The sequence below is a fragment of the Canis aureus genome, chromosome 10 (genome assembly GCF_053574225.1).
Source record: "Canis aureus isolate CA01 chromosome 10, VMU_Caureus_v.1.0, whole genome shotgun sequence".
NCBI lineage: Eukaryota > Metazoa > Chordata > Mammalia > Carnivora > Canidae > Canis > Canis aureus.
The window spans coordinates 40,916,915-40,935,186 of record NC_135620.1 but is presented as its reverse complement, the minus strand read 5'-3'; the positions used below and the strand labels follow the sequence as shown (position 1 = coordinate 40,935,186).

At 42.3% G+C, this 18,272-nt stretch overlaps 1 protein-coding gene, 1 long non-coding RNA gene and 1 pseudogene across 4 annotated transcripts in view; 2 read left to right on the top strand and 1 right to left on the bottom strand.

The window, feature by feature from the left end:
- Positions 1–18,272, top strand: part of SLC24A2 (solute carrier family 24 member 2) — a 240,492-nt gene that overhangs the window by 156,844 nt on the left and 65,376 nt on the right. For 2 of the 3 annotated variants that reach the window (XM_077912119.1, XM_077912120.1), the window contains exon 5: positions 16,203–16,253. The exons of the other annotated variant lie outside the window; for it this stretch is intronic. In XM_077912119.1, the coding sequence (XP_077768245.1) occupies positions 16,203–16,253 (51 nt within the window). The remainder of the gene's footprint in view (positions 1–16,202; positions 16,254–18,272) is intronic. 3 annotated transcript variants of the gene reach the window in all.
- LOC144322272 (uncharacterized) lies at positions 1,776–13,454 on the bottom strand. The gene is made up of 4 exons (XR_013387868.1): positions 13,009–13,454; positions 6,776–6,880; positions 6,070–6,150; positions 1,776–4,930 (listed from the first exon to the last, which is right to left on the bottom strand). It is a non-coding gene; the product is annotated as an uncharacterized LOC144322272 (long non-coding RNA).
- LOC144322264 (large ribosomal subunit protein eL38 pseudogene) lies at positions 10,997–11,811 on the top strand (annotated as a pseudogene).

The following is an 18,272-nucleotide window of genomic DNA, read 5'->3' as shown; positions in this document are numbered from 1 at the left end:
TAGAGATCAAAATGCAGCTCATAGATGCTCTGGTTGAAGTGCTTGGCAGGAAGGAGGAGAGGCTGGACCAGAGGCAGCAGGGGTCTCTCCAGGAATAGCAGTAAGATGTGAGAGCCACTGCCCCCATGGAATCTGTTCATCGCTCTCAGTGAAGCACTCTGGGGAAAGGAGAGGGGCTTCCTGGGGCATTAGAACCACTTATTTGAAGGAACAAAGCCCTCAATCCTGAAGCAGTGAAAGCACACATTTATGGAGGCAACATCACGTTGTAACAAGTGCAGATGAATGAACCAAATTGGACCTCCATGTTGGGGTGCATAGAGTGCCGAGCACAGTGGTGGGCAGAGTTCTCAGGGTGTGAACCTGATGTCTTTTCCTAGAGAAAGTGAGCTTTGAGGGTGGTTCTTGGAGGAGGTGAGGAGCCTGGGCAGGCAGAGAAGAAGGCAGCAGTTTAAAGCGTTGGACCTCAGGGAGACTCAAAGAGAACCAAAACTATTGTCATTGATCCAACCACAATGGGGGCTCTTTGGGGATGAGCAGGCAAACAGGTGGCTCTGTGCTCCCTGAACGAACATTCTAGCAGTCTCTCCTTTCAGGGGGCACTAGGGCAGTGTGTGTGTGTGTGTGTGTGTGTCCATGTGTGTGTTGACCATACCTGTGCATGTGTGATTCAAGTGCAGGAAGGAAAGGGTCTTACAGATGGTGAAGAGCAAACACACAAGAGTAGAAGTTGGAAGTGCCTACTGTGTGCCACACACCTAATAGTCACCTTGGGTGATTCCCTCAATGGTGGCTATGGAAATTGTTGTATGTTTTACCTCTGAGTAAACTGAGGTGCACAATGACATTACTTGCTCATCATCACTTAGCTCCTAAGTTTATCCTCAGAGCCCGGATGCCTTCCATGCTCCCAGGGCTCCCACCTCTAGTCGCACATGTCCATCTCTTATCCACAGAGCCAAACACCTATTTTGTAAAACCATTCCAGTTCCTTAACATACATTGAGTGTTAACGTGAAGCTGACACTAAGATTTAAAACGTTCACTTGCTTGCTGAGTTTTCTTTTTTTTTCTCACCAAACAGTAGAACTTGTTATTTCCCTAGCTTCTATTTTTAAAAACAGCTTCAATATGAGTTTTCATAAATTGTCATTTGATCCCAGAAGCAAGTCATTTTCAGGCCTATTTCATTCAAAATGTGGGGAAGTTTTCCCTGAAAGGCAGTATTGTAACCTTTCTCTTTATCCCAAGTCATAGATCAGTTTAAATTAGCAAGAAAAATGTTTGTATCCAGCCTCGGTTGGTAAGTGAATAGGCAACAGGAGTGGAAATCTTCACTGGAGAAGAATAAAATCCAATCTACTGTCTGTGTTTTTAATAAGATGACAGTAGTTTAAATGCCTGGATAGAGGAAGACAGACTATTAATGCCTCTCACAGAGCAAGCACAGGGACAAGTCAAATAGCTCCTCTCTTTGGGAAATAATAAAGCATTACTCTTGGATTTGAACAGCAAAGATGGTTGAAATTGAATCTCTCTTTGGGTTGAACACATTATAAATAAGTTTCATTTGGGGCATGAAGGGAATGTGAATGACCTTATTGAAGTCAATGATTTTGAGGATGGAAGGGGGTTCTCTCTCTCTCTCTCTTGCTCTCTCTCTCTCAAGTTTGCTTTGAAGTAAAGGCCACAAAGAAATGTGGCCCAAGACCCAATTTTGATGGCACTTGAGTTTATACATAGCACAAAGAAGGGAAAAGACACAGAAGCATCCGTAATCTTGCAGATTCATCTCTGTTCTCTTGAACTTATCACATGCTCAAAAGATGCAGTTAGAAATCCTTCTGAGGGAAGGACTCAGAGTCCCAGGGAGAACAAGCAGCTATCACAGGCATGAGGGTGTGGAGGACCAAAGGATGGAGGCAACCCCTGAAAATGCACTTTGATTTTACTGACAACTGCCCATTCCAAATGTGTGTTGATACATAAATACCATCTGTGATGTAAGAGCATTCAAAGGTGTTTTCTTCCAAATGAAACACTAAAGACACCTTTGCTTGTTTAATGAATGGCAAGGCCTCTCTTAATAAAGAGCAGGTTGGATGACTTGCATACAGTTAGGAGACAGTATGCTGTGATCGTAGCCAAAACTCTTCCCAGTTTGACTCTTGCATCTGGGTTGTGTGCTGTGTGGTGTGCTCACCTCTGGATGTTGATCATGTTGTAAATGCACATCCTCAAGCTACTGTCAGTCTGTTTCCCTCTGACCCCACGATATCAGATCCCCCAAGCCTGTTCCTCTCTCCTCAGTCACTACAAAGAATTTCCTCACCCCACACCAAACTGTCCTTTATACCTTGTCTAGAGGCTCAAATAAGACTATATGATACACATGCACCCATGTCACACAGTCACTGACACACATTCACACACATATCAAGAGTCCAGCAAGATTGTCGTTTTTACGAAGCTTTTGGTCTATGTCAGATTGATTTCTTATTTGTGTGTGGATTCATGTATTCATTCATTCATGTACGATACACATTTCTATTGCAAGCTGATGTGAGTGTAGTGTAGTGATGTAGTGATGGAATAACCCATTGGGAAAGATGGTTCTTTACAAGCCCCCACTATAGATAAGTCTCTGGGTGAACAGTAGCCAGTGCTTATACTGGACTGGTTTAAACCTGGAAACCAGTTTAAACAATGTTGCTGCATCTGAGCTTCCCAGTGCATTGCAGTAACCCACATGGCTACTTCTGAGGTGGTGGTTTCCCTCTGACTTCCCAAGGCGGCAGCACTTAATCCCAAAGCAAGTGCAACTTTGCTTCAAAGCTACGGCCTTAGGCCAGAACAACCGTCATTGCCAGGAGTTCAAAATCATAGTGAGTCAGTTTCATTCCAGAAAACTATTTGTGATGAAAATGTTCCTCTGCCATTTCTAAAAAAACCTTACCCAGTTATTCACCTTCCTTTCCATGCATGCACCACATTTCCATTCATGATGTAATAGGTCATGCAGAGTTTCCTTGCTAGAAAAAAGTTTCAGAACCTTTTCTAGACTTCAGGAGTGTACACCATCTTCTTTATGCTAGTGAGGATCAGCAAAAAGGATCTGACCCTTGGAGTGTAACAGTAGGATCATCCAGTATGCCTGTTGAGATGGGCTTTCTCCCCTGCTAGGTGGGGACTCTTCCCCATGTAGAACTCTTCCCATCAGACTCATGGGAGGAGAAACATTGTGTAGTTGTTAGACCCGTTGTGAAACCAGCCACCTTGGTTCCAACCCCAGCTCTGCCACTTACTTGCTGCATGATCCTGGGCACGTTATTTAACTTCTCTCTAGCTCGGCTTCCTTTGTAAAACAGGGAAGATAATAATATCTATCCCTTAAGCCTATTAAGTATACTCACTACAGTGCTATTCATAGGGCATGCAGAACATTGCCTGGCACATCATTAGTTCCATGTAGATGTCTGTCAAATAAATTGCTCTCAGTTGTTTTTTTTTTTTTCTTGCAATCAACATATTTCCAGGTACTTTTCAGTAAACCAGTATTAAGTTTTTGAATTATCTTTTCTCTATTTTCCTTTAAAAATAAGCCTATTTGTATGTGCCAATTTTTTAGATCCCATCATACCTTTTTGGCAGTCTGGCCTTTCGTGGAGCAAAAGCTATCCTGGAGCTGTATGGCTGTAGTTTATGTATTTACAAAGTTGTACAATAAGAAGGAAATTGGCGTGACATAGTACTTAACTCATTTCCTTCCAGAAAGTCCTGATTTCATCTGGGGTTCATAGCTTTCAGATGTTCAGCAGACTAAAAAAAAAAAAAAATTCCTCTTCCTAACATATTGATAAAAATCTGGAAGAGCAATTACTGTATTAATTTTTTAGTCCTGCGGAAACATTGTTAGGTCACCATTTCTATCCATGGGGATTAGAAGGTCCTGTCATGCCTTGCCTCCTCCAACATCGTCAGATCTCTGGTCCACTGGCAGGCATTTGCTATTTGATCTAAGGTGTATAATGGACTATTTATGAAACATGTCTTCATCTCCTGCCCTATCTTCACATCTGGATTTTAAACTCACTTGTATAGTTCCACATTATACCATATGGCATTTAATTAGGCGTATTGGTAAATGGATTTACACTTAGATGAAATTTAGATGATTGCATAAATATTCTTTCTACTTTGAATTTGATCCTTTAAGGTCTTCATAACTTGGGGTGATTGTTTCTATTATGGTAGGGATCCAAATAATCAGTAAAGTGACATCCTGCACAATGCTGGAGTGCAAGATACATAATTATAAGGATAGCTTTTCTTTTCATCTCTTTCCACACTAGTGGCATTAATTTCTTGTTGTTTTCTCACTCTTTTTTCCCTCTTTTTCATCCTCTTCTCAAATTATTTTAACTTCTCAGATTTCTCTCTTATCCCTTGCCTTTTATCACCCTTCCTCCTCCCTTCCCCCCACTGAGATGGCTGGAGTTTTTTGTTTTGTTTTGTTTTTTCATTTTGTTGCTTTTTCTCTCCCTCTAGGATGCTTTTCTTGTGCGCTTTTCTATATTGTTTGATGCTCAGTACATCATAGGGTAGAAACTCAGCTGTGCTGACCCGTGGCTGAATATAATTTAGCACTGATTCTCTCTGCCTGGCAAATACCACTGACTCCAGCCAGGCTGCAAGATGGGATCCAGGAGAACATCCAAGTTGTTCTCTAGCCAGCATGCAGTATCCATTCTCTGCACCAGTGGTTTTTTCCACTTCCATTTCCAAGATGTCACCGCCATTTTGTCTTCTGTGTGCTGAGGACTCTACTGATGGTACTTTTGCACATGACGTAAATCCTCTTAAATTTACAGAGGCAATAAAAGGGATTCCAAGAGTTGAGGCCACATACATCTTCCTCCCTGCAGAGACACTGAAAACAGAATAGTTGAAACTGCAGGGTTAGAACACTAAAATGGAAGGAACCATAGGCATCAGTACCAAAGGCAACTCAGCTGAAGAAGATCAACAGTGCACTATTAAATAGAGATCTAATTCAATTCAACAGCGTTTGAACACCTACAGAGTGCCAGGAACTCTGCTGGGTGCTGAAATTAACAAAATAAATAAGAGGATTCTTTGCCCTGTAGGGCAGAAAGCAAATAGGTTAAGGTACATTTGATGAACACACAACAAAAGTATGTACTTGGAACAGACACACAGGAGGACCTGACTCCCACTAGGGATGGGGGCCGTTCAGGGATGCCACCTGCAGGAGGGAACCTCAGAACTGGGTTCTGAAGGATTGAATAAACTAGGAGACCTAATAAAAGTCCAACATGAAAAGTGCAGGATTCAGAGCTATCATATTTTGATTTTGTGTTTTGAAAGCATGACGCTGGAAAGTGTGAAAGGTAGGTGAGAGGTGTTGAGAGTAGACAGGAGGAGGTGAGAAAGATTGGGAATTGAGAGTTCAAATAAGACTATGGCAAGAGCCTCAGACTAAGGCAGGGGCAATGGGAATGGAGCAGGAAGGATGGAATTGAGTTTAGGGATGGAACTGATAGAGCTTCCGGACTGGTTGGGATGTGGGTGTTGCTTATGATGTGGAAGCATTAGCACCATCTGGGGCCCCACCCTGTGCATCTTGCTTACATGTAATATAGCCAAGCTCCTATGTCTGTGAAAGAAAGTGGGCCTGTCTAGACATGTACCACCTCAAGTCCTTTTTTTAAAAAGGAGGAGGGGGGACAGGAAAAGGGAATGGAATGTTTTGCCACTTTAAAGACTTAGTAATATATATGTCAGTATCCTGCACCCAAATTTGATAAGACTTAATCAGAAAATTCGTTTTGCTTGATTTCATGAATATAACCTTTCAATTTCCAGAGATGCAAAAATGTGCCCAAGATGTTAGAAAATGTCATTAATGAAAACGTTAGCTTTCCTAACCCCTTACCTACACAGGAAAAAAAAAATTATCAAAAACATGTTTTAGAACCTTGCTATCAGAAGAGGTCAGACAGATTTTCTGAAATAAGAAATAAATTCCAAATGTTATACAGATGGTACCTGATACTGTGTGCTCTTTGCTATTCAAACTATAGTTTTTTACTATCTTTGACAATATCATTTTCTCCCTGGAGACTCCGCCTGAAAAAGAAGATACCAGAAAAAGTATTAAATATTCAGCCAAAACTCTGAATTGATGCCCACAGAGACCATTAGAATGACAATCACTGGAATAGGTAACATTTATTGAATACTTAATTTGTGCCAGACACTGTGTTAAGCATTTTATATAAATTAAGTCATTTAATTTTCACATCAACGCTATGAGATAGGAACTTCTATTATAGTCATTTAACATATAAGGATGGTGAAAGCTATAATAGCTACATAATAAGAAGTGATTGATGGAGCCATGTTCAAATCCAGATTTGTTGGACCCCAGAACTCACTCTTTTAACATTGGATGTATCCACTTTGCTATACAGTTGAAGTCCCTTTTGAATGATCCTTTTGAAAGTCAAAACTTAAAGGTATTTATAATATCTCTTTGCCTGAGCTGGACATTCTTTAAATAATGCCAGCAGCCCCCATGTACTTGATGTCAGATTATACAAAAGAATATGACCTTCATAGACTTCCTTTGGCATGATGTAATTGGCCATTATTTTTGTCATTCTTTTCCTTTCACCTGTTTCTCCTCCAATATAAGCTTGTGAAATGGATGTTAGAACAAGTTTCTAATACTAGGTCAGTTATTGTTACTTACTATGTTAGCCTGGATATTCATTACTCACTGAGCTTTGGCACAATCATAGAATGATGGCTCCCATTGATGGAACACTTCCAATGTCCCAGGCATCGAGTAAAGCCCCTGACAACAACACAATAGGGAGTACTAGAATTAGCCCCATTATAGATAGGTAAACTAAGGAGTATTTTATTACAAAGTCACATATCTAATAAGAATTAAAGTCTGGATTAGAACTCACATCCATTGACTCTAAAACATACTGTACTGCAAGATCGCCATGTTCTGCATCATGGTGAGGTCTCTTGATAACAGATTCATGCTGATTTTGAAAAGATCAGAAGAATGCTATCCATTTAAAGGAAAACCAATAGATGCCTTAAAGCCATATTAATGCCTACCATGTTTTTTTAATGAATAATATGTGCCAATTACATGTTAAGTACCTCTAGTCCTCACCACAACCCTACAAGACAACTATTACTGTTTCCATTTTATGTAAGTATAGGAATGGAGTATCAGAGAGGTTCAGTAACATGCCCAAAGTCTCATGGCTAGTATGTGGCAGACCCAGTTGTCAAGTCAAGGTCCATAGAGCTCCAAACTCAAAGATATAGTTTTAGGCTGTATCATCACTTGCTTTTCTCCATCCCTTCGGGGAGAAAAACATTCTGACAAAGTATCAGTATTTAAAATTATGTTAAAGTTGTCATTGAGATTTTTAATTACACAATTAAAGGGATACTCATAAAAACCCAGGAAATCTTTTTTTAACCACACTGTTTTGGGTTGATCCTCTTGCATAGGTTTCTCACTGTTTTTCTTTAAAAATCCTTTCCAGAAACCTGCTTGCTCTGTCCTATACTCTCTCTCCTGCCCCCAACCCACCTCAAAAGGAAAGCAACAGAACAGCACATCCAGGTCCCATTTTTCTTGTTTGATCATCCAGAGCATGTAAATTACAGTGAAATATGGCCTGAGTCAGCTCCTCACAGGATGGAAATCAGTAACCATTGATATTGCTAAGCAACACCGCAGAGGAGCAAGGCTGCAAATTAGGTGACAAATTTATAAGAAGTCGGAGTATCTGGGGACTCACTTGGGCATTTCATTATGGACCATCTGGATGATCCACAGTGATGACCACACATTATTGTTCACCGTTCGAGGATGATAATTCCCATGTAATTATGGCACCTCCCTCTGTGGTTCTAACTAGCCTCTCAGAACCTTTCACTATATTTTTCATAATCCAGACAGTTCCTTGCAAGATAATTGGGAACAGTTACACCTAATGGGCAACTTCCATTCTTTCCCAAAATAAGATTTGAAACAAAACATAAATGATGCCACTCCATTGGCTTGTGTGAAGGCAGAGCCAGCTGGGAAAGAACATACATACAGGAGGGAGTTAGTCACAGGATGCTAGCAGCTCCATGGACCTGACATGGGCTCCACCTTGGTGATCCCAGAGGAGCTGGAGGTGATGAGGTTCAATTTGCCCCTAAGCCAGAGATGAGCAGACTGTGGTACGTACACCAGGTGAACTTTGTTAGCTTCGAGAGAGACAAGGAAGTGAGCCCAAGTCCTTGACTCTCTGGAGAAGACTTGCCTAGCAAGGACCCCTCCCAGTTCCAACGGCCAAGCTGGTTTCATTTGTTCTTTCATTCATCCAACTAATATTTATAAGAATTTGACCAAGCAACCTGATTTTAACCCAAAGATTACAAATTGATGAGCCAAATATGAGCCAGGTGGTGTTTTGTTTTGTCATTGCTGTTTTGTTGTTTTGTTTTGTTTTTTGAGAGAGAGCACCAGCAGAGAGTGGAAGGAATCTCAAGCAGACTCCCCACTGAGCGTAGAGTCTGACATGGGGCTTGGTCTCTAGACCTTGAGATCATGACCAGAACTGATATCAAGAGTCAGGCAGTTAACGGACTCAGCCACCCAGATGACCTTCTAGGTGGTGTTTTTTAATTTGGAATTTGTTGCAACATTTTTTTAAAGACTTTATTTATTCATGAGAGACACAGAGAAAGAGGCAGAGACATAGAGGGAGAAGCAGGCTCCTTGCAGGGAGCATGATGTGGACTCAATCCCAGAACCCTGGGATCATGACCTGAGCCAAAGGCAGATGCTCAACCACTGAGCCACCTAGGTGCCCCCATTGCCAATGTTTAAAAAGCAGGAATTTTCACGTAAAAATCCAGGTATCTGGCTTCCCTTGAATAATCAGCAGATCTTTCAACACTGTACCCACGTTTCCACATGGAGCTGGAGGTGCATGGCCATTGCCCATTTTTAAGCATGCACTGTCCAGGTGTCCATAATCACACCACTCCCTGTCCTTGTCTCCAGCCCACTCTGCTCACATCCCTACCTGGCGCCTGTGGCTCATTCATGCCTTGTCAGAATGCTTCTGTGCTCAGACACAGGCCAGATGCTGGGACCGTTCTGACTCCAGATTTGGCTGGTGATGTAACATCAGTGTTTGCTGGGAGCTGGGGCCTCAGAATGATGTCAGCAGCTGGACGTTAACAAGGAAATATACAGAGTGGGGTGACAGAAACATCAGCAGTAACAAACTAGTGTGGCCAGGTTTGCAGGAAGCAAAGGGTATTTCACAAAGGGGCTAGATTCAACGGGCATGAAAATCAGGTGATAAATTTGTGAGCAGTCTGTTCAGAAATCCTACTTTCAACTCAATAGCTGATGGAAGTCTGTGCCTCAGTTCAACCCTTTATTTTCATTTGCACAGTTCTTGCCTGGCATCCAAAAGCCTAAGTGAGAGGTTTTCATCTCGCAGAAGAAAAAGAAGCACTCATTAGCATAGAAAGGGGAGAGAGAGTCAGATGTGAAGGAACTCCATAGAGCAAAGGCCTCTCTGTTAACACCTTGTGTGTGACATCCATGTGTTGCCATGTGTAAGAGTACAGCTGTCCCTGGGCAAGTGTGTACATATTAGGAACTCTTTGGGAAGCTTAACACATGAACATCAGTGTCCGTCCACCCTCCCACCCCCCACCACGGAATGGTAAGCAGAAACTTCGGCTGTGAGTCAGTACTTTGAAAGCCTCTTTTGAGTGAGAATTTGAAGGTTAAAATATTCCTTTCCTTCTGACTTGAATAGGAAGTGAGGACTCATGGCTGTTTCCTCATTTAACCTCAGTCTCTCCAAGTTTATTTTTAAGTTTAAAAAGTTACTTGCATTAGCATGAATTTGATATAAAAGAATAATGACCAAAAAAAGCCTTTTAATGGGAAGCAATTAATTGTGGTGGCTTGTGCAGCCCACCCCCCCCCCTGCTTTTTTTGAGGTGAAATGAAACCAAAGCTTTCAATTGCACTGTATTGGAAACTACCTTTTAACTCAGAACTCGTGCTTATTGTGATGCAAGTTTTTCACAGGAAAAGACAAGAGAAAAAAGGTAAGGCCAGATATACTGCAAGAAACTTAAAAATTATATAGATCCACAAATATAAATGCTACATTTATGTTGGGGAGTGGGATGGGAAATTACAAATACTCAACTGTCATCCCCCCCTCCCATTCACAACATTTCAATAATAAAAATAAATTCACAAGCTTAAAAAAAAAAAAAAGCCACCTCAGGCTGAAACTGCAAAACATGGCTCTGGAAGTTAGCCAGGGCAGCCTTTACCAAACTGAAAGTTTTTCTTTAGATGGTTTTCCTTGTGTTTAAGAGAAGAAGTCTAGGGGTTTTGTTGACTTGCACATGGCAAGCATTGGTGCCCACCCTCAGAGATGATCAGAGCTTGAATAGGATTCAGCAACCTCTTGCTAGGCCAAGTTGATGTTCATGTTGGACCTTTGGCAGACAGTGAAGAGGGGTACTAGTTACTAAAGATGTCTGTGCCACCCCAGTGCAAAGTGCTTTATATGCTTGTCCTCATCTGATCCTCCAAAAACCCTCCTGAGAATAGGTATTTATTGTTCTCGTCTTTATTTTTTTAAAGATATATTTATTTATTTTAGAGAGAGACAAAGCATGAACAGGAAAAGGGGCAGAGGGAGAGGGAGAGAGAATCCTCAAGCAGACTCCCGACTGAGCGTGGAGGCTGGTGCAGGACTCAATCCCAGAACCCTGAGTACATGACCTGAGCCAAAATCAGGAGTCAGATAGTAGACCAACTGAGCCACCCAGGCACCCTGTTCTTGGCCCCATTTTAACTGAAGAAGAGTTTGAGACTCAGAGAGGATCACCGGGCTCATAAGTAGTAGAGCCACTACTTTGACTTAGCCAGCTTGTCTATCTCACTCAGAAGCATTCTTAACCTTGATAATGATGTCATGGCATCTGTGCCTGCCTTCCTAACTTCAGCTTCTAGGGAAGTTCAACAAACCAAAGCATCCTAAACCTCACTGTCATTTGGGAGCTGTGCATTTATATGTTTTATTTAAGAAATGTGAAGAGAGTGTTGATAAGAGAAAAGCACTGTTCTAGGTTCTCTTGGAAGAGATCTAAGAGGAAGAGGATCTCGGTCTCCAACATGTGGACATCCTACTTGGAGACACTGGCTTGTGTGCAAATATTAGAAGGGAAGGTGCCTAGGTCCCGAGTAGAACACAGGTGGTCAGATGGATGATAGGTCATGTGCTATCCCATAAGTAGTAGAGCCACTGCGGGTAAAGGGGAGCCTGGGGGGCAATCCGGGGTAATCCGTGAGTGGGTGCCAGCCGTGCGCTGACCCCTGCGACCCCCGTTGCCATGTCTCGCAAAATCGAGGAAATCAAGGACTTCTTGCTGACAGCCCAGCGAAGGACGCCAAATCCATCAAGATCAAGAAGAATAAGGATAATGTGAAGTTTAAAGTTCGATGCAGCCGATATCTTTATACTTTGGTCATCACAGACAAAGAGAGGGCAGAGAAACTCAAGCAGTCTCTGCCCCCGGGTTTGTCAGTGAAGGAGCTAAAATGAACCTGGCCCACTGATTTGAACTGTATTAAAATTTTTAAAATTCTTAAAAAAAAAAAAAAAAAGCCATGGTTATGGTCCATGTTTTGACATTCTCCATAGATCTGAGAGGAGAGGACTGAGGAAGAAATTTCTTTTACATGCTGGTCCCAACATAGTAGAATAGCTTTTGTAGTTGAGCAACAAATAGCAATTTAAAACCTCTTTAAGTAGTGTTGAATTTGTTTTAACAAACCTGTATAAAATACCAAATTCTCTAACTGCTCTGCTCCATGTCCCCATGGGTTCTACCTCACTCTTCTTGATGGAGCTTGTGGTAGTGAAGCTGCCCCTTACTATGGCTTAGTCAGTGTTGTTATCTCATCTATCTCACCTTTACCACAACTTTATGGGATTAAATATATTTATGCCTCTTACAGCTGAGGACACCGAGGCTTGGAGAGGTCAAGCAATTTGCTCAAAGTCACACAGCTAATAAGTGGCAAATCACAGATTCAAGTCTACACCCTGGTTTCAAAGCCCATGTCCTTAATTTCCATTTGCTACTGAAAATAATCCTTCCATGGGTTGATCTAATTCAGTATCTGCACACACCTTCTGGTGTGTAGTAAAGGCAACTTTACTGAGAGACTACCTTTGTATGAGAATGCCTTAATTTTTAGGTCTTCCACATTCAAACCAATACCAAAAATAAAGAAGCTCCTTGACTTAAAAAAATAAGTAATCATTTTTTTCCTATAGCTAACATTTAAGTAATAAATACTTGTTCTCACTGATTCCCCACCCCCTCTATTTTTCATTCTAATAAAATAAACCCAGCATAGATGCTTCTATTGACTTTCTGGCTTATATATCAGAATTTGAGGCCTGAAAGGTGAGAAGTCACTTTTCTCCTGCTCCTGTCTGGGGAGATTTGCTGAAAAGGGGGTTGAAAATACCAAAGGCCTCAAAAGTGGAGCTGAGAAAGTCGGTGTTGGAAGGAGAAATCTGTACCCATACTGTTCCTTTTTTTTTTTTTAAGACTTTATTTATTTATTCATAAGAGATGCACAGAGAGAGGCAGAGACACAGATAGAGGGAGAAGCAGGCTCCCCATAGGGAGCCCAATGCGGGGGGGTGGGGGTGGGGGTTGATTTGGCTCAATCCCAGGACTCCAGGATCACACCCTGAGGCAAAGGCAGACACTCAACAGCTGAGACACCCAGAGGTCCCAACCCATGCTATTCTTAAGAAAGGAGATCAGGGGCCTCAAAAACTATCTCTTATTCACAGATTCTTTGATCCTGAAGATAAGACCCTTCCCTTGACTCACCAATCATGAAGTGTGGACAGGAATCAGAAGGTACCTTAAAGCAGGTCGTTATGTTGCAGGACCTGGAAAGAAGTGGATGGAAGAATGACAAAAGGCTCCATCCGTCCTAGAGAGCTGGGAGCATGGATGCCGGTGGCCGCAACTATCCAAATAGTGTGAAAGGAAGTGTGGTCACCATGACAGGCAGCATTCAGATCGGCTTACAGGCTCAACTCCAACACCAAACACTGGGTTCTGGAATTTTTTCTTAGGCTGTGTGGGCTTCTTAAAGAAATGTTGCAGTGAAGAGACACCAGGTGGTACCCAGGATGATATTCACTGGTGATTCATCTCTCTTCCGATCCTCACTGCCTCTTGCTCAGTTGATATGATAGATATTGCTAGTGGGGATTAAACATCCCTCTCTTGAACTCCCTCACTTCCTCCTATCCCATAGAAATTCCACCTGGATGAGGCTGTGTTGGAATCCTAATCCAATAGTGTAATGGTACCTTGGTTAGTCTCTGTGGGAAGTGTGCTGACTGAAGCCATTTCCCCTAGAAGGTGAGTTTTCATTCATGCCTCTTAGGCCCTCTCAGGCCATGGTGGCTGAGACCACTCTCTGTGAGGCATCCATGGTCTGTAGGATACCAGCCAGGTGCATGATGTGCTCTGGCTGACATATGCATGTCGTGTTCATCCTAGTTGCATGCCACACCCCTCTTCCTGCACCCCCTGAGGCCCTGGTTCAGGAATGAGAGCCACTACCTCTTGGAGATGCAACCCTACCGACTCCAGGATGCTGTCTTGAACATCTGAAAACATGGGAACACTGAGCCTAGCATCTCACCATCCCTTCGCAGTATGCATTAAAGACTATTCTAACAGGGTCGTTTCCTTCCCATTCTTTTCTGCCTTTGCCTCAGTAAGCAACAAATATGATTCTCTTCCCTGGGGAGGATCTTCTTCCCTTGCCTTCCTTCCTCACTGTGCTTTGAGTTGCTATGTCTCCTGTTGTTCTTTGGCTTTTCACTACTTTTATTCCTTCTCTTCCACCATCTTTAGCCTCATTTTTGGTACGTTCTACTCAGTTCTTATCCCTCTGTCCCATTCATCCAAGGGAGCAGCGAAGAAACAATCTGGACCCTGCCATAGCAGCAACAGTGTGTGAGCTTTGTCAGACATGAACAGTTTCAATTTCAACTATGTAAAAATAAAACAACTGAAGAATATGTTTGTATTTATTTATACCTGATTTCACAAGAGATGGGGTAAAAAAATAATCACATCTGCCACAAGCAGATGTTTGACAGTTTGTAACTGATACATAGAAAACAGGCAAGTGTATATGGAGAGGTTGCATCTAAAAAGACAGATCCATAAAATTGCAGTGGTTTATCTTTCCTGTATAGAATATGGTTTACACCCAACTTGGCAAACCCAGAGCCACCCACATTCTGTTTCCTGAGCAAATAGTTGTGAATACCAGCTGCTTATGCTACTGCTTTACCTCAGGGGAAGAGTAGAGGTTACAAAAAAATTAGCTGGATGATGTAATTTGTGAACTTACTATAAGGTTTTACGCGCATGCATGTGCATGCGTGCACACACACATGTGCATATATTATGTGTAAAGCCACCATGAACATGCGTTTAATATTTATGAAGGTATTTAGATCATTTAAAAATTCCAAGCTTGTGCAATGTCATATGTATAATAGACTACTGTTCTTAAAATATCTAGAAAAAAAATTATATTCCACTGAAGGCAATCCTCAGAAGTCATTAAAAAGACTTTCTTGTTATTTACACAAAATTCAATTTCTTATTGAAGTACTTGCATGTTTTGTATCTAACAAAATCCAGAGTAGACAGGTTTTTGCAGAAAGATAAGGATGAGGTGATTTTTCTCCTTAAGGCATAATTTTGCATTGGTGCATTAAAACAGCTTCAGTAAAAATTTAGGCAAAATGGAAAAGGGATATATATACACACACATTATATATAATATATATAACATATATAATGCATAATATAAATACAAAATAGAAGAACATTTATTATTATTGTCTTTTAAGCTAGATCCTTCATCTTGCACACAAAACCCATCAATTATTAGTTGATTTGGATGTGGATTTTCACTGGCTTCCCAAGTTAATGAGCCAGGGAGGCATTCTGCAGAACCACAGGAATATCTCTTGAGTCTAATTAATTTCTTGAGGTTTATTGGGAGACTGTTGTTATGACCAGGAAAAAAAAATTTTTTTTAACCTATTCACAATGTTGCTTAAAACAATCTGGAATTTTCAGATGAACAAGAATAAAAGTTTCTATTTTAGAACTGAAGTAAGAAAAACAGACAGGGTGCATCCCAGCCTCGTCTCCTCCCCAGCCCCAGCTGACTCAGCACCCCCAGCTGATTCAGCACAGCTGTGCTTTCTGCCACTGGGGCCCATGGCCACTGGAGCCTTCAGCGGCCCGTGCACAGGAGGGGCTGCTGGTAGCCTCCCGTGCCCTGCCATCCAAGGAGCAGCGGGCGATGCTCGGTCTGGGAGACACGGTGCCCTGTCACCTGCCTGAGCCAGGTGCCCTCCCTCTTCTTCCCAGAGCACTCTGCAACTTTTGCAGCTCTTCTCAGCAGGCTGTACTCATGGTATTCACTGTTTTCTATCTAAAATATGTGCTAAAAGTGAAAGGGGAGGTTAGAGCCTGGTGTTGCATTTTGGGTTTTCCCAGGTAGCCACCTTAATCTCCGGGAAGTGGTTGTGTCGGAGAGGAGCCATTGAACCGAACCTCTGGGCCCATGATTCTGCGCAAAGGATGCCAGTCTGCAAGCCTCATGGGGCCTGGACATTGTCCTTGTTTGACCCTTTCTCCTGGAGTGTCACCTCTATAAAAATTATAGGGCCAGGCTAGACCCGGTGTGAAGTTCTCTTGCCACATACTCTGTTTCATCAGATGTTAAAATAACTGTGTCCTCTTCTGTAATGCAGGGCACATCCTACCCCCAGTAGAATAATATATTTTAAGTGATTTCTGAAAATGGGCCGTGAAAGCTGTCTGCCACATGGCCCATGTTTGCACATCCCTATATAGTTACGATTGCGGAATTTGACAGTATAACTCTGAATCTGATTAATTAAGAATGTGTAAAAACAAAGTTCTTGCATTACAGCTCGTTCCTTATCTTTGTGTCTTTTACTGTGATGTTGTAGAACTTGGATCATATGGAAAACTAAAATATTATGACACAATGACTGAAGAAGGTAAGAATGATTTTAGAATTGTATGCATTGGCTTTTTTTTTTTTTTCATTTCTGGTGTCTGGTGCTTGCCCATTTTTTTTCATCTTTCTTTCCTCTTTGCATGACTTCAGTGACATTGTGTGATTTATTATTCTTTCCACATTTTCGTCTAGTTTTTGCCATCATGTTTATTTGGGATTGGAGACGTGCAATACCATGGGTAAACATGTTATTCCATTCAGATGATCCAAACCATCTCAGTTGTGTAACATATTCAGAGAAATGGTGTCGGCAACATAAGCGCAAGTACACACTCATGTGCCACCATTGTTTCCCACACGTGCTCACAACAACACATAGAAACACGCCCGATCAACACTCTTCTCTTAATATGCCCTGAATTTCAGAGTGGGTGGATGTTCTGATCTGTGCAAAGAAATGGGTGATATAAAGCAACTCTTGCACCCAAAACCAGATGGAGACCTGTTTCTGATGCACTGGGCTGTGGCCTCATGTTCTAAGCCCCCACAGTCCCTGTGCCCTCATCTAAGAACATTACTCTGAGAAGCCAGGGCCACAGTTCCAGCCAATGGAACTGAATTCACTGGGGTTCACACTCTGTGGTATTGAGCACATCATTTTAACCATTTCCCCTGTGTCAATGAAGTCTGGCAGAGATTTATTTTTACATGAATTTACTAATGAACTCCAGGCACTACCCCAGAGCACCACCTTGACCCAATGAGAATCACTTCTGTTGAAATTAGTTCACCATGGAAGAGCAATTTGAAGATTTTGCTTTCTTGAGAAGGGAGTTGTCATATTGCCCTGGCCCCCATTTCACCCCACATGTATCTCCACCTCTTGAATAAGAAACAATATTTGTAAGTTATGAAAACATTTGGGGTTTCCACATGATTTGTACACTGATATTGACAAGTAATCACAAAGTAGCCTCGAAGGAGAATCAGCTAATTTTGTCTTTCAGCATGAGAGAAACTCCCAAATGTGTTGCATATCTTGTTTTCAGCTTCTAGTATTTCTAAGTTGCCTTAGCTTGCCAAAGATCTAGTTGCTTTGCATCCAAGAAGCAGAACATCTGACAGCTCTTGGTAAGAGGAAGCCCCTTCTCTGCCTCCCCCCACAACGCTGCCTTCTGCACAACACCCAGGCCCTTCTCAGTTGCTCTTGCTGTGCTTTCAGTTAACCACTGTGATGTTTTCTGAAGCAGCAGGCCACTATTAGGATCTCAGACTGGGCCGCGTTATGGCCCAAGACCCTCCCAAGAATCTGGGGAAATGAGAACCCCGGAAACAGAAAGCTACCTATGAGAATAAGTGTCCTACCACCGAGAGGATAGAAAGCGCAATCCAGACCTTAAAGGAAGGCTCTGGTCCCAGCTTTTAGTTGTATTCCATGTCTTCAGACCACTTTGATTTTTATTGGTGGTTAGTTTGAGAAGCCAAAGCTTTGGGGGCTTGCTGACTTGATTTTTTATCACACCCCGGGCATCTTGCTAGCCACCACCTTCGGGTTTGTGGCTCCAGCAGCAGGTGGGTCTCTTAACTTCCACCGGACCTGTCAGGACCCTCACCCTCTCTCTTTACTCCTTCCTGTCCTCTGCCCGTCACCCTTACCTTCCCATCATCGGGGAAGCTGCTGCCTCTCCATAGCTTTCGGTGCCCCATTTCCCCCTCACTCTGCTCTTTTCCTTCCTCTTTCCACATCCATTTGAGCAAAGGTTGCCATCGGAGCACTCTCCTTCTCAGCCTCCCTAAACCAGACGGTTCAAGGTCACACGAAGGTGCACAGCTGCAACTTTCGATCCCATGAGTCCACTTGATAACCACTGCACTTTCTAGGCAGGAAACCAAAGTCAAAATCATGTCTGCAATGAGGATTGTGGCTGGCCCTCAGCAAGACTGTGGGGTTGTGTTCAGGGCCCCCCCCTGGGTCACCTTTAACATTTCTCATACTTTGCATTACCATCCCTTCTCACAAATCCCTTTGTGTCCGGTTCTTAGCTGAATATTCATCCCT